We start from the raw sequence: 16,130 nt of genomic DNA on the forward strand, positions 1-16,130 counted from the left end.
AAAGTGTGATCCCCATTTCGTAAAACCATACCCACTCACTCAAATCTAATTTCATATTGGTTGAATTAGCTATGTTTAGAAGAGGTGTGTACATGCTCTACTGGACATGTAAGAAACTGGCTTCTCACTTATATCTTTCTCTGTGTCCATGTTGTGATTCGTGAAACTGTCGTCATCTTCTTTCATGCTCCAGGGATCACACAGATCATACCTGCAGTACTGTAGCCGTTCAGGTTCATCTGTCATCATAAATGTGGATCGGGCCAAGTCATTGAATATGCCATATAATCCTCAGTATTATTTTGATGTTGGGCCCCAACTGGGTATATCATAACAATTCAGGGACGAGTTTGGACCGCACCCATGAGCATTGAAAACAACATCAGGGGCTCCATTGACACATATTATTCCTGTATGGAGTGATACAGTTTAACACCCAGACCCTCTTAAAAATGGATCAGTACTCAGCAATATTCCAGCTATATTGCGGCTATTGAAGTTAGAGCCATGTACATCATGTGCTCATGACACTGGAAGTACAGGCCACTCTTCAACCATGTCTTTTGTGTTAAGGTTTGGTATGGATAACCAACAATATATTTCTATATATTTTATACTCATTTTCCCAGGATGCAACAATCAGCATACAAGTGAGCATTCGAAATTCCATATTTTCTTGAGTATATTGTGCACCCATACATAATGTGCAGCCCCCTCTAGAGAATAATATGATTCTGGGATATTGCTAAAAGCGGGATAAAACCATACTCACTCATTCACTCCCTCATTTCTGGTGTCCCCTGCCATGATGTTGCTGGAATATTGCTAAAAGCAGCGTAAAACCAAACTCACTTACTCACTCACTCATTCACTCCCTCTTTGCAAAAGTACATTAGTGGTAGCTAAGTCATCCCACTTACTACTTTATAGACATGTGTAAACAACTTAAGAGATATGTATAAACAATTCAAAGATATGAGTAAACAGCATAAAAGTTATTGTGTAAACAACTTAACAGGTGTGTAAACATTAAAACGTATCAGATGTGTGTTAAAAGCATAAAAGTTATACGTAAACAACTCAAGATATGTGTGTAAACAACTTAAGAGAGATGTTTGAACAACTAGGTTGACATTTAATGACAATGTCAAAAATGTACCTGTGCTGAGACAGCCAGCTCTTAAAATCATAGGAGGCCACGTAAAATGTTAATGTGTCATTGGTACAAGATGTCTTGAATGAACTCTGATATAGAAAGAGATAAGGCCCTGTCAAGGTTTAAAGTTTGATGATGTCCCCAGCAACCGATGCAGAGTAATCGATCGGGTGGTCCGACTTGGTGATTGTTTGTCGTCCTACCCTCAGAGCTTTAATTCTTGCTCACAAGTTAGTGGATTGTCTGGTACAGAGCTGAATTTGACTGCTGTCATATTGCTGGAATACTACTGAGAGCAGCAATAAACAACAAGCAAAATGGGATTGATAATTGTGTGATTTCATAATTAACTTTCTTTAAAAATAAGTGAGTTATTGAAAATAGAGCAAATATGACAAGCAACATTCAGATTGGACTTGTTGTTAGTCAGCTATCACCACTCTCTGTTCTTGCAAGTTGTGTCGAACCCTGGCAGCTCCAAGTTCACGGCTATTTACAGAATTAGATAGGTGGAATGTTGTTAAAAGGTAACAAAAGAAACAAATTCTTCAGGTATGCTAAAATATCAGTTGAATGAAGGAACCCCCTCAATCTTCAACTTTCGATATTATACAGACCCTTCGACTTCCTTGTCTCGTTTTTGTTTTTTTATTTTGTCCGATAACTACTAACATCAATATGCTAATTGTTTGATTTGTGTATGTGTAATAAAATACACAAATGCCGTTGCTGAAATAACTAAGTATTCCTACAGGAAGTGAATTTTTTTCGGTAGACTGTTTTGAATTTTTAATTGAATTTGAACTTGTAGCAAACTTCATCCCATTGTTATAATCTTTGTTTGTGGTTTTCCAACTCCACTTGAGGGACATTGCTATCTTGACAAGGAGTTTCTGTATAGACTCCAGTGTCCATGGCAACCCTACTAATGAGGTTACGCAGCTAACACTTGTAAAGTATCTCATAAATATAATTCTATTTGTGTTTAATCTAACTGAGTCATGATTCATTTCCTGTGGAGAGGGAAGTACAAAGGTTCAAGCTGACAGCTTTATTGAAAACAAGTTTGTTGATTGTCAGCATGATCCACTCATGGTTCTTGTCATGTTTCACACAAATTGATTCAAACGTTCAGGTAGACTAACGCATAGTCTCTGAGTATGCATAATTTTGAGGGGCGGTGGGGTAGCCTAGCTGTTAAAGCATCCGTTCGTGATGCCAAAGACCCGGGTTTGATCCCCCACATGAGTACAATGTGTGAAGCCCATTTCTGGTGTCCCCCTGCCATGATATTGCTGGAATTTTGCAAAAAGTGGCGTAAAACCAAACTCACCCACTCATAATTTTGAAGGAAACAAATAATTGATTGAAAAGGAACACCAGTGAGGTGAGAGATTCAGAATCTGAACCTGGGGAAACCTAGACTTGCTTCATTAGCTTTGGAGAAAGGGCTAGGTGGAAGGGAAAATAATGCGGTTCAGGGACTGTGAGACAGTCTAACATTTATTGTGCAGTTGTCCTTTGCATGCTTGGTGAAAATTGAAAATCTTCTTCATAAAGAATGCATGATCTGGAAGCCTATTGTCTAAGGCCATGCAGCTGCGTGCCACGTGCGATTAGGATTCTAATTAGAACTAGATTATATGAATTACTTTTGCAGACATGCAGGCCAACTCTCATAACCTGTTTTTCTTACACTGAATGACAATGACCCTCTGAGGAGATCCAGATTTAATTCTTTATACGTATGACATTATCACGAACACCTTGATGTATTTTGTAGTTTTGGTTGTGATGTTTGTTCTCCTTGTTTCCAGCATTAAACCTGTATATGGAGCACAGCACCCACCCATGCAGCAGAAACTGATAAGGTGAGTGTCTTTACTTTATGACACCACAACACCCAGTGGGAACTGTCACTGACGTCAATGGCACTGGTGCCGCTGTCAAGCTGTTTGTGTGAATGTTTAACCAAATTTATGTTTTTTAATTTTTCATAGTGAAGTATTATCTATTCAAAACAGATCTGGAATGATGACATTCTTAAATGCTAAACATGTTTAAAAAAACTTGTGTGTCAATTAAAAGTATCAGATGCAAGTCGGACATATTAATGGGAAGCATGAGCATTGACCTACACAATTAAGATATGATATCTATATGGCAGCGGTCTGTAAATAATCGAATCTGGACCAGATAATCGAATGACTGACATCCTGAGCATCGATCTACCAAGTCAGCGAGCCTGACCACCCAATCCCATTAGTTGCCTCTAACGACAAGCATGGGTTGCTGAAGACCAATTCTAACCAGGATCTTCATGGGTATTTTCAAATAAACCCAATTACTCCGTTTAAAGGGTTAACAGAATAGTCAGTCATTCATCTGACAAAAGTGGAAATTGTGAACAGCATTGTTGCTGTGATGAGGCTGGAAAAAAAAGCTGTTAGTGGCTCAATCATTCCCAAAGTGGAAGCAAAACCAACGCTTAAACATTTGTTTTCCATTTTTAGTGGTTCTCCCAAAAAGGAAGATAAGCTGAAGAATTACAAGCGTGATGCATTTCAAGACTTTGAGAGTAAGACATCGGATGCGTGGGATGATGGTGACGATGACCTGCTACAGATGGCCAGTGTCCAGATGTCCTTAAAGGATGTGCAATCCTCGGCCAGAGCGGTGCTCGTCAACCACAGCAAGCAGCAAAACTCCAGAACGATAGCCGGTTAGTTTTCATTTCTAATTTATGATACTGTATTTGAAGTAATGACCTAAAGTCCAGGGTTCCTTGTCACAGCCCTGATGTTTAAGGTTTCAGTTTTCTCTGTGTTCAAATCCTAGAGGAATACATTAGGAAACAGGGATTGGTGCAACCCTTTATTTCAAAAATATTATTTTCACCTTTCCAAAAATCTGCCACAGAGTGTCCAATAATTTTAGATCCTGTGTTTGTTCATCTCTCTCTAGTTCGAGGCGGTGGGGTAGCCTAGTGGTTAAAGATTACGAATACTTGAATCAATTCCCCACATGGGAACAATGTGAAGCCCATTTCAGGTCCCCCCCGTGATATTGTTGGGATATTGCTAAAAGCGGTAAAACTAATCTCATTCACTCACTCTCTCTAGTTCCTTGGGTTAGTAATAACGAGGGCTGGGAGTTGGACCCGGCTGGGTAATGATCAATACCTGGACCCGTTATGATCATGTGACTAATAGATTCAACAATATATTATGTTATTCTTTCATGATTTGAAGGTTGTATTGTCTTTGAAGATTTAGACATTATTTACAGCCACCTGTTTTGAATGTAATACGTGATTAGAATATTGAAAAACTCAAAATTTTAGCTTCCGAGCTGAAGAACATATAGCCATTTCTTACAAATCTGATGGCAAGAATTAACATTTCAGTTATCCGGGTAGTTTTAGGGTAATCGGGGGTGGGGTACCCAGGTAGAAAATTCTGACCCGTCCCAGCCCTACCAGGGGTGGAAATAGTCCGTGCCCGGACGTTCCGAGTCCAGTGTTTTTTTCTGTCGGGCAAGCAAATTTGTATATCACGCTGTACCGGTGTCCAGTTGATTTTCCAATGTTAATAATGTTGTTTATTTTAAAAATCAACAAGAAAACGGCCGGTATAGTGGAAAAATTATCAGGGCAAGTGATTTTACATGTGCCACTGTACCGGAGTACACTAGCAATTTTAAAGTTATTTCCACCCCTGCCTACTTAATACTTCATTCATGTTCCACTTGCTGTTATTGTTGCAGACCCTGGCAGTAACATGGGAGGGGGTTCCCATGGAGGCCCTGGGGTGGGGGTGAGACTCAACAACAGCTGGCAGCCCCCGAAACAAAGCCCCCCATCGATTCAAAACCCCCATCCGATTCAACCGACCCCACTACGTCAGTAGAGATGTCAAATTTGCAATTAAACATCACTAGCAGCAAAGCTGGAGAAGTTTAAGTCACTGCTGGCAGAGCCAAACATAGATCTGGGTAGGCGGCGCCTGTCTATTCTGTAACTGTTTTCATGAATGATTAAAGGACTCAATTATCTTCAACTTTGCACTACAATTATTCCACATCAGTACATATGTATTTAATTTACCATTATATTGCTGAGTGTGGCGTAGAACTAAACTGACTAAACTCATGTTGCTGAATCCAAGCTTTGATATCTTGTGGATCTATGAATTATGATAATGATGTATTATCCAGAATAGTTTCAGTACACTGTCTTGCTGTGTTTTCAGATGACTTACGGAAAGCCAGCTGGTCTGGTATCCCCAAGGCTGTAAGGCCGACAACATGGAAAGCCAGCTGGTCTGGTATCCCCAAGGCTGTAAGGCCGACAACATGGAAAATACTGGCAGTAAGATTTGTTCACATTTAACTTCATGCCCACCCCATGCTTGCCAAAACAGAAGAGAACATTTTACCATCCTGGTTTAATAGCCAGCAACATGTATGGCCTGACATTGGTGCAGTGGGGCCATGTAAATCTGGAAGAGTGTAACAACCCAGGGTGTCGTTGTACATAACAACCTTTGAGACATGACTATCGTAAGTCTTGTTATGGAATGGGAGTTATAATCACCTTGACCCTAAGATCGTTTCATACAACAGCACCCAGGCCTGGTTGTAGGGTTCATGACTTGACATTGGTTTATTCCTTGTCAGTCAGGCTGTTGCACCTGTTGAGGACAGATGGTGATTTGTTAATTAAACTAGCCTTAGGTTTTATCCAATATTGGAAGCAAATAACAGGAAATGAATTTGTTCATTCATTTACCCAAGAAAACAGAGCATTGTATGTTTATTAAGTTTATTATTTGCTGAGCAAACTAGTGTGGAAATGATAATTAACCTGACTGTTTTTACTGATCCAGTCATTTGTCTTCAAGACAATGAGTATGTAAAACAAGGATGACTGCTCTCATGGAAAATGTATCACTGACAGATTTTTTGTATTTTCAGTTATATATAATTTGAATTAAATGTACCGTTCAAGATTATTGAAGCACCTGCTTCATGAAATAATTCTCCTATGTTGTCCATAATAAATCAGACTTTAAGCTTGTTTAACTATGAAATTCTGTCCATTTGCTCCTACTATATCTATGTTGTTTATTTGTCAATGTTTTTATAGCAACCTGTAAACAACTTGAAAATTATCATCAGGCTTTTACTCGGATTAATTTCAACTTGTCATTCTCTGTATCAACATAGGTGTACATATTTAAGATATACACTGGTAAATTTAGCAGAAGGCTATGTGAATATTTCCAAGGCTAGTCAATATTATTGGTACTCTATTTACACAAGTAAAAATCCAGTCGGGCCAGTAAATCTCCACAGTCACTTTCCTGACTGGCTAGTGAATTTTCATGGGGTCATTTTGTAATATATTACTCTCTCCGACTTGTTAAGTTACATTCTAATATGCCTAGCGGTTAGAACAATCGAAAAATAAATACATTATCAGACAATAAAGGTATAGTTTTTTGATGACGTAACAATTGAAAGACAATTGGTTTGGCGTTATCCTGTCACTGCCATTCTAATGACAATTGAACCATTTTGCAGTTGCTTCGATGCATGTCAGTTGTCAGCATACAACAACACTGGTGCATCCCATTTACGTTTGCAGTTGCTTCAACGCAGCTAACAACACTGGTGGAAACATTACGTTATGTTTCACGACGGTTAACATGTGTCAATCTCGACTCACAAGTTTTCAGCGACGGTAACATTCGCAATGTTTACATTCCCACAATGCAATCGTGGAATGTCGCTTGACTACTCAGCTTCATCTGGATGTACTGATCTAAACTTACGTTGGTAGTAGAAATGCGACGTTGATATTGCCCCATATGGTTTACGTTAATGACAGATGTAATTAAAATAATTCAGAGGAGATATTTAATCCGAACGTAAACCGTCATCAAACTGTTATCATTTGATTTTTTTCTGGTAATGTTCGTCTTAACGTAGGGGGGCAGACACATCAATAGAAAAGCACGCCAGTTAACCCTGTGCGAGCATTCTTAATTTAGGTCACTGACACCGTCGTTTGTTTTCTGCCTTATATTAATCGTAGTTATCCTTAGAAAGTATTACATTTGGCATCTTAGAAAAGAAATACAGTTCGCTCTACCACCATGTATAGTGTAATAAAGCACACTTTTGCCCTGAACTATTATAGTTAAAGTGCGAGGACGCTTGCGTCCGAGTGCTTTAACTTTATAATAGTTCATTGTGAGCGTCCTTGTACTTTCACTATAATAGTTCAGGGCAAAAGTGTGCTTTCTTACACTATACATGGTGGTAGAGCAAACTGTATTTCTTAAATATACTTTTAAATCATGCAAGATTATGACCTGATAAAAATGTTCATCATGTTATCAGCTTAATGAAGAACCCCGTCATGCCGACAATATCTTATTCTCATCTATTTTTGTAATCTTTTGCTTAGTTTTTACATTCAACTTCTGGGCTAGTGAATTATTTTGTGGGCTAGTAACTTTCAGGCATAGCTAGCCCGACTGACTAGCCAAATTTGGAAAGTATTTCTCACACTGGGGCTTGAAATCAATCTGAATACTGATTGGGTGTTCAGGCTTGGTGACTTGTTGATTGGTCGTTATTGTACCATATACAGTATCATACATACATGTTGTAGTATCAATCACATTTTGAGCTCAATCATATTCTGTTATTTACCTGCTTCTCTTATATCGCTATGTAATGGTGTTGTTGACTGTTTGTCAAGGTATATATTGATCATTTATAACAAAGTGGCTGTAATCATCATAAACTTCCAGTGCTGTTCCAGGCAGGTGTACCGCTTAACCTGTAAGATCGTCCTGACAGGGCACTGACGAACTGAAAAAGTACTTTCGTGAAATTATATCTCACCCTTCTACAGACTGCTTTTTTTGGTCCTCAAAATTCGGCTTACTAAAGTAATATACGGTATGTTATTTCAGGGTTACCTGCCACCATTAGCAGATCGCAGACAGGCAACACTGGAGAGGAAGAGGAAAGAGTACTTTGGGTTTATAGACCAGTATTATGAAACAAGACACCATGATATGCACCAAGATACTTTTAGACAGGTATGGAGCAAGTACTTCTCTTTACATGAGTCAATTGTCTGATGTCAAGAAATAGAAAATATTGCATTTGTAACCATTCTCATAAATCCAAATGATTTTACAACAGAAATATTTATTGATGTAGATAGTTATTTATGTTTTGTTGTAATATATTTGTATATGATGGTATTTATTCAGCCTTAGCTTAAAGATATTCTCACATTTGAAGAGGCAAAAGGATAAATCATTTCTCAACCCATAAATTGTGAAGTCATATATTTTGTGTTCGAAAACAAAATAGTAACAGAACTATTTTTTTGCACCTTTCTCCAACTGATTTGCTGATACAGTTGTTAAAATATTTACCTTGGGGATTATGGGACAGAAATAGATCCCCTGTACCCCATGCTTGCCCTTCAGAAAGACAAGGATCTGAACATTGTGTGACCTGGTTGATTGTATGTCATTGTGACCTCTCAGCATGGAGCATTCTTAACCACTGGTGGGGCAGTGGCCTCGTGGTTAATGCACGCACTTGTCACACTAAGGATCTGGGTTCAATTCCCAACATGGTTATAGTGTGTGAAGCCCATGTCTGTTGTCCCCTGCCATGATATGCCTGGAATAATGCTTAAAGAGATAACCCAAACTCAATCACTCAGCCAGTCTCATTCACGTACATGATGTAGCTGGAATATTGCTGACAACATGTGAAAATGTAAAATGGGCTGGTTAGTCAACCATCTCACTCCAAGAGAATGGCTACTTGTGCATTCTGTACAAGAAATTCCTGCCTTCCCAAAAGGTGGAATCCTTTTTCAACGTACCGTTTTGTTAATTGCCAAACATTCACTGACCAATATGTTTCAGATTCATATAGACATCCCCCGAATGAACCCCCTAATTCCTATATTCCAACAAATCCTAGTACAAGAAGTGAGTAGACCCAGTCAGGAGACTGGTGACAGACAGGCCCGGGGGAGGTCAGGATACCTGCTACAGATCCTTTACATATTGCATCAAATCATATAGAAATAGCAGAACTTGGGTAGAATCTTGACACTAAGGTTGATCAAATTTGTCAGCATGGTATTTGTTGTGAAGGACTCTGTGGCAGGTATTCTGAACATGTTTCTTGTTCTTGTATGTGGAGAGTGTTAAAGGAACGTGCACGGACACTATTTGCCTGTCAACCAATATTCACTGATTGTACCTTTAAAAGAAAAGCTGTGAAACGTGATCTTAAAGAAATTCTGCATTTCACGTTGTCTAATGGCGTCAGCCAGACATTTAACCATACTGTGCATCTTGAAGAATCACAAAATTGCCTGAAGAATTTGAATTTTTAATCTTATAAAAATTCTTGTTAGGGACCGGTCATTAATTAAGAAGGGGCCAGTGGGAATTGGTTGGTGGGGGGGGGAGTTGCCAAAATATGTTTAAGATCATAAAAGATAGAATGTATGTTTGGGGAGCATCATGAAAAATATGGACATTTCCTGATACAATATAAAGTTCTTTCCCATTTTGTCTTTTCGGTGACCGTCTTGAAAATAATTTACAAGGACTTGGGTTGATCATTCCATAAATATGAACTGGGAGAACATCATTTTTTTCAGTACATTAGTGCATAAAAAACCACAGACTCTCCACATGGTCCTTTATTGTGATCTTTGCGTCTGTATCTTCATCTGTTGTTGATTCCACTGTCCACGATCAGTTTCACAATAGTCGCCATGATTTATATTTGACAACCAGTTTATAGTCAGGCAGATATGTCTACAGCATGTTCCTTTTATGCTCTTGTCCTCGCTAATGTTGTGTATGGTTACTATGGTAACGGATTTGCTGTACGGTAGAACCGACTCTGTTTTGCAGATTCTAAAAGATATTCCCCGCATGACTACACTTGCACATTTGATGCAACATAAGGTCATACAAGAAGTAAGTACATTACGACACACGTCAGGCATTGATCATCTTGATCAGTATGTTTCCCTGTCCAGCTGAGAGTTACGTTTTTACAGATAACCTGTGTTTAAACCAGTTTTTTTAGGAAGATAGATTCAAAGAACAGTTGATTATAAACATATAATGAGCATAATTAAGTGTTGACTCCATAAGTCTCATAATAAGACCTTAGTGCTTGGTACCGCTACACAGGTGTGTGAGGACATCCTATAACTGGTCACATCGAAGCGCCCTTTCATCTGGCCCATCACAGTGTCCCTCCCCAAATGTCAGAAGTGAAAGTCTGTGTTTTCTAATCATGCACCCTTAAAAACGTTAATGTAGAGTATCCTGGATGATAGTTACAGCTGAAGCTGACTGAATCCAATTCAGATATACATGTGGAACGGAAGGGACTTTCAATAGCCTATAGGAAGGTTTGCCAGAAATTCCTGGCCTTCTGTTAGACATTCTAATGTTTTCTTTTGTTCAGTTTAAAATTTTAAAGATGGAACTTTGTCAATATGTATTCAAAGCATAGTCTTGATTGGTAGTCACTATTCTGAAACTAGTGCTGTAAACCTCTAGAAAACTGCCTTCTGATTGGCTAATGTTGACTTCCTGTTATTTCATTTGTTGGGAAAAGTTAATGAAAGGTTGCTCTCACATGATGTGTAATGGGATGTCCTCCTGTCTTTGTGTTGCAGTAGCGAGCACAAACATCTTGTTTTCATGGGATCAAATCAATAACAATGACTTCACAAACTAGCACTTTGCTTATCAAGCCTATGACCCTGGTTCTATTCTGCACTGTAACATCCTGTAACATCGAAGACAAATTTGGTTGACATAAATTAAGAATACAGTTTGTATGGTGATAATTTTGTCAATTGTCAAATGATTGCCATCAGCAGCTAAAACATAGAAACATTTTATAGTCCAGTTTCACATGTCACCAGTAAGTCGCTAAAAGATAGAAATGGTTTACAGTCCAGTTTCATGTTTCACCAGTAAGTCGCTAAAAGATAGAAATGTTTTACAGTCCAGTTTCGCATGTCACCAGTAAGTCGCTAAAAGATAGAAATGTTTTACAGTCCAGTTTCATGTTTCACCAGTAAGTCACTAAAAGATAGAAATGTTTTACAGTCCAATGTAAGTCACTAAAAGATAGAAATGTTTTACAGTCCAGTTTCGCATGTCACCAGTAAGTCGCTAAAAGATAGAAATGTTTTACAGTCCAGTTTCATGTTTCACCAGTAAGTCACTAAAAGATAGAAATGTTTTACAGTCCAGTTTCATGTTTCACCAGTAAGTCACTAAAAGATAGAAATGTTTTACAGTCCAGTTTCACGTGTCAGTACACATGCAATTTTATTTGCATCTACGTGTCTTGTGTGATTACTTCCTGTGTGTTCTGTTGCTTGTGTTGTACATGTTTGTCAGTCACACTCAGAGCACCTGGTGTCAGTGTTGTCCATAGCTTGTAGGCTGCTCCGCCTCTCAGGAGGAAATATAGCCTGTAGTTAATCTCTGTCATCTGTCTGTACCCTTTTTTCATGATTCTGTTGCTGGCAATTGAATTAACCTTCTTATGATGTTTTTTAACATTTGTTTTATGGTTTAGCAAGTTGAGAATTTGGCTGTTGAAAGTTTCAAAGACCGGTATAATACAATACTAACATAGTCGGCTCTTATTTTGTAGTGAGGACTGGCATAAATGTCTCTACTGTTTGGTTTACCCCCTTTCAGAAAATTGTGTTCTTAATTTGTTTTATAGCCTACTTGGAGTAAACACAATTTACAAAGAGACCATGGTATTAACTGATATGTTCACATGTAATGATTGGTATAAATATAAATTCCCATCAGTGTCACTGACCACAATGCAATGCAAGCACCTGTCTATTGTCAGCCACTCAGCAAACAGTTGTCCATCAGTCAGGGCCGACTGGTACATTTTCCAATTTCATGGACCAAAATTGTACAATAATTGCTTAGTGAGCAAATCAAATTCTGTGGAATCATTATAATTTATTTCCAGTGGACTGGCACAGTTAAAGAAGGTGTTGCACAACTATGAATGGTGTCTGAAAGATTCTGAGTTCAAGTATGGTGGAACCTGTGAAGGTCTGGGTTAGAATATTGATCTCAGTAACCCATGCTTGTCGTAAGAGGCGACTAACGGGATCGGAGTGGACAGGCTCGCTGACTTGGTTGACACATGTCATCGGTTCCCATTTGTGCAGGTCGATGCTCATGTTGTTGATCACTGGATTGTCTGGTCCAGACTTGATTATTTACAGACCACTGCCATATAGCTGGAATATTGCTGAGTGCGGCGTAAAACTCAACTCACTCACTCCCTCACTCAAGTATGGTGGACTGTAATTGGTTGCTGACCATCTCATAATCTATTGAGGTCTACGCAGTTCTGCAAATGCTGTTCCTTAGTGCCTGAATCCCACAGGTGAAGATGGCTTTCTCCTGGTGGTGTAAAAAGTCCTCCACAGCAGGAATGTCGTCATCATTATTTGCATGATGCATGCTAGGCAGCTCTTTCTTCAAGAGGCAGAAATCTTACATGTTAGAAGATCGCGAATGTGGAAGATGTTCAGAGAGTTCAAAGCCACAGTCATGCATTGCGACCATGGCAACAACAAACTTGTGCTCAGGTGCATTGTTCTAGTGGCCATTTTTGGTGTGACCTTGAGTCCCAGAAAACCAAAGTCATCACCTTGGTCTTTGCCTTCTTTGGAGAAGGAGAAATTAGATGTTTCCTCTTCATGAATGTGTTTAGTCTGTGGCTGAAAGTTGTGAACCCAAGACTCTTTTTCTTTGTTACAAATAACAAATGGGAACAAACAATGATGTGGATATGCTTCAATGAATTCACATGAGAGATGATGAACCATTTCTGCTCAGGCATCAGAAGCGGAACCCAGCTTGCTGTAACTTGTCAGGACAATTTCATTCCACAGACTGTCCTCTACTCTCTCAATACAGATGCCTTTGGTATTGGCGATGTGGCAGTGGCATATGTTGTCAATCTTTCATAATGATACCATGTATTTTGGTAACATACTCCTGGCAATTGAAGGATCCTGATCTTAGATTATCTTGAACTGCACTGGGCACCTCTAAACAGCATCTTGATACTTGATTTTGTAAGAAAACCTAGTCACTTAAAGTCTGCAGAAATATGCCCTCTGGGTGTGCATTTGGTTCAGTGCAGCCAGGAAACCATATTGAGTGTACAATACATGCCTACTGGTAAGGGTGTCCAGTACATCCTTTTTGTCTGTAGTTGGGTTCAGAATTTTTCAGACACCCCTCTCAAAATTCCCTTGAACCATAATGACATGAAAGGCTTTTAATTCCAGACCATGATTCTGTGATAATATTACACAAGCACATAGATACATGGAAGTTCTGTTTGGATAGAAAATCAAAACTAGCATACTGTTCTTAGATTCAGGAATGATTTTGTATCATATTAATTTTTTGTCTTTGGATGCTCTTCTGTGTATCTAACAATTTACTTCCTCATTATGTTTCATTTGCTGCATGTGTATAATGAAACTTGAATTATGTTTCATATTATGTTATTTTAGTCATTGATATTTTAAAAAACTAGAGGCATGTATTGCCCAGTCATGTGTAGTTGCCACACATCAGCTGTGAAGAGTTGCCTACCTTTGGCTTGACAGGAACCTCTGATCATGGGTTTAAGTCCAGTCTTGGTTTGTCAGCACCATATCCATGCTCGTTGGTTTCATGAAATCATTAAAACCTGCATCACTGCAGGCTCTGTTCCTACATCCAGCTAGATTTGATGCTTATGCTGTTGATCATTGGATTGTCTGGTCCAAACTCAATTATTTAAAGACTGCCGCCATATAGCTGGAATATTGCTGAGTGCGGTGTTAAACAACCAAACAAACCAATCTTACATCCAGCTGACAAGCAGTGACATAACTGGTATACTGTCCAAGACAGTGTTGAACCAAACTGTCAGATTCACTCACTCACTCATAATATTTTCCATATACGTGGATATTTCTCCTAAAGGTTTAAGGTATTTGATTTGCAATAGACCAGTATACCTGAGGATGATGGAATATTTTCTGTGGTGCAACAGTAATTAAAACAGTAGTTCATGTTGTCTTGAAATAATTTTAAGAATGTTCATAGTCAATTTAGTAATATCTATGGTAAAGGTTTCTTAATCAGTGAATTTTGTTTCAGATATTTGAAAGAATTTTGTACATATGGGCCATTCGACATCCTGCAAGTGGCTACGTCCAAGGAATCAACGATTTAGTCACTCCCTTCTTTGTAGTGTTTTTGTCCGAGTATATAGATAATGGTGAGTGGCATCAGATGATGGTACTTAATGTTAAATAGTCTCAAAATATGTAAAGAAATTACTGAAAAGTATAGATGACAATTTTGCACTACCCCAGGACCCCGTACTGATTCTAAGATGCGGTTAACATTAGGAATAGATGCAGTCTAAGTAAACTTAGTCTCAGTATTATTCGTTACACTGCTATACTGAGTCTAACAAAACCTAGTAGAAGGTCGTGTCAGCTAACCTTTTGGACTGACCAATCAGAACACAGCTTACCAATTTGCAAAAGTTAACATTCGTACATACCGTTTGAACCGTTACCTAAAAAACTCGAAAAATTCCAAATGCTATTTTCTGCATGATCGCTTCCGAGTGAAACACGCAATGTGTAATCAGTCGCTGAAAATAGTGTTTTTGTCAATATTCGCGGATGTCATCTTGCGAAAACATAAGCAAATAGTAACCATGTCATTAGAAACCCATAAGCGTTTATACTGCAGGTCAAATATCTGTGTTCTATCCTGATTTTCGTTTTGTTTTGTTAGACTCAGTATAGCAGTGTAACGAATAATACTGAGCCTAAGTTTACTAAGACTGGGAATAGATGTTAAGCCATTATGATATTGATCATGTTTTCATCATGCTATCACCTGTGAAGATCTGAGTTAGAATTGATCTTCAGCAACCCATGCTTGTTGAAAAGGCAACTAACGGGATCGGGTGGTCAGGCTCACTGATTTGGTTAACACATGTCAATGTATTCCAGTTGCGTAGATCGATGCTCATGCTGTTGATCACAGGATTGTCTGGTCCAGACTTGATTAATAATGAAAATAATATTTCATTTATCATGCGCATTTCTCCATGCACAATGCATGCTCGAAGTGCCCAAACATGCTGATTATTATTACTCCGGATAACCCAAGCTGCCTGTTAGGCACTAGAAGGTTATAGTCACATGACTTTTATCCCACCGGGTATCCATTTTCTGCTGGGTAAAAAGAGGCAATGGTGAACAAACTCACTTGCCTTAGGTGAAACCACATGTATCACATGTGGGGCAGGAGTATTTTAAAGTCCAAGAAACTCTCAGGAGTCAAACTGCCAAACACCTGATTTGTGACCTGAGCTCTACGCACAGGACCACGTGCCACCATATAGCTGGAATATTGCCGAGTGCAGTGTAAAATAAAACTTACTCACTCACTCTTACATTATTTCTTACATAGATGTTCTTTGATGTATGGAAAAGTTAATATGTACAAAGTGGCATTAAACTTACAATGTCAGCTTATTAAGATGTTTCTTTTGCAAGAGTGACAATACTGGACACTCGTTTTCTTTCAACAAACCATCTTTGCTGTAGATGTGGAAAGCGAGAACTGTGATCTGCGAGAGCTGCCAAAGTCCACGCTGGATGTGATCGAGGCAGACAGTTTCTGGTGTACGTCCAAGCTGCTGGACGGTATCCAGGACAACTACACGTTCGCACAGCCTGGCATCCAGCTGAAGGTCAGCGCGCTCCGGGAGCTCATCAACAGGATCGATGGTAGGAGGCTGTGGTGCTCTTGTAGGGTGT

The 16,130-nt window shown here is 38.9% G+C and overlaps 1 protein-coding gene across 1 annotated transcript in view; it reads left to right on the forward strand.

The window, feature by feature from the left end:
* The window catches only part of LOC124285054 (TBC1 domain family member 22B-like), a 29,651-nt gene that overhangs the window by 5,830 nt on the left and 7,691 nt on the right, over positions 1-16,130 (forward strand). Inside the window, 9 exon segments of the mRNA XM_046721200.1 lie at positions 2,974-3,027; positions 3,670-3,878; positions 4,922-5,149; positions 5,407-5,444; positions 5,493-5,525; positions 8,143-8,271; positions 9,121-9,186; positions 14,446-14,566; positions 15,918-16,100. Coding sequence (XP_046577156.1) covers positions 2,974-3,027; positions 3,670-3,878; positions 4,922-5,149; positions 5,407-5,444; positions 5,493-5,525; positions 8,143-8,271; positions 9,121-9,186; positions 14,446-14,566; positions 15,918-16,100 — 1,061 coding nt within the window.

Source organism: Haliotis rubra, unplaced genomic scaffold (genome assembly GCF_003918875.1).
Source record: "Haliotis rubra isolate DU_JTF1 unplaced genomic scaffold, ASM391887v1 Scf350, whole genome shotgun sequence".
NCBI classification, from domain to species: Eukaryota; Metazoa; Mollusca; class Gastropoda; order Lepetellida; family Haliotidae; genus Haliotis; species Haliotis rubra.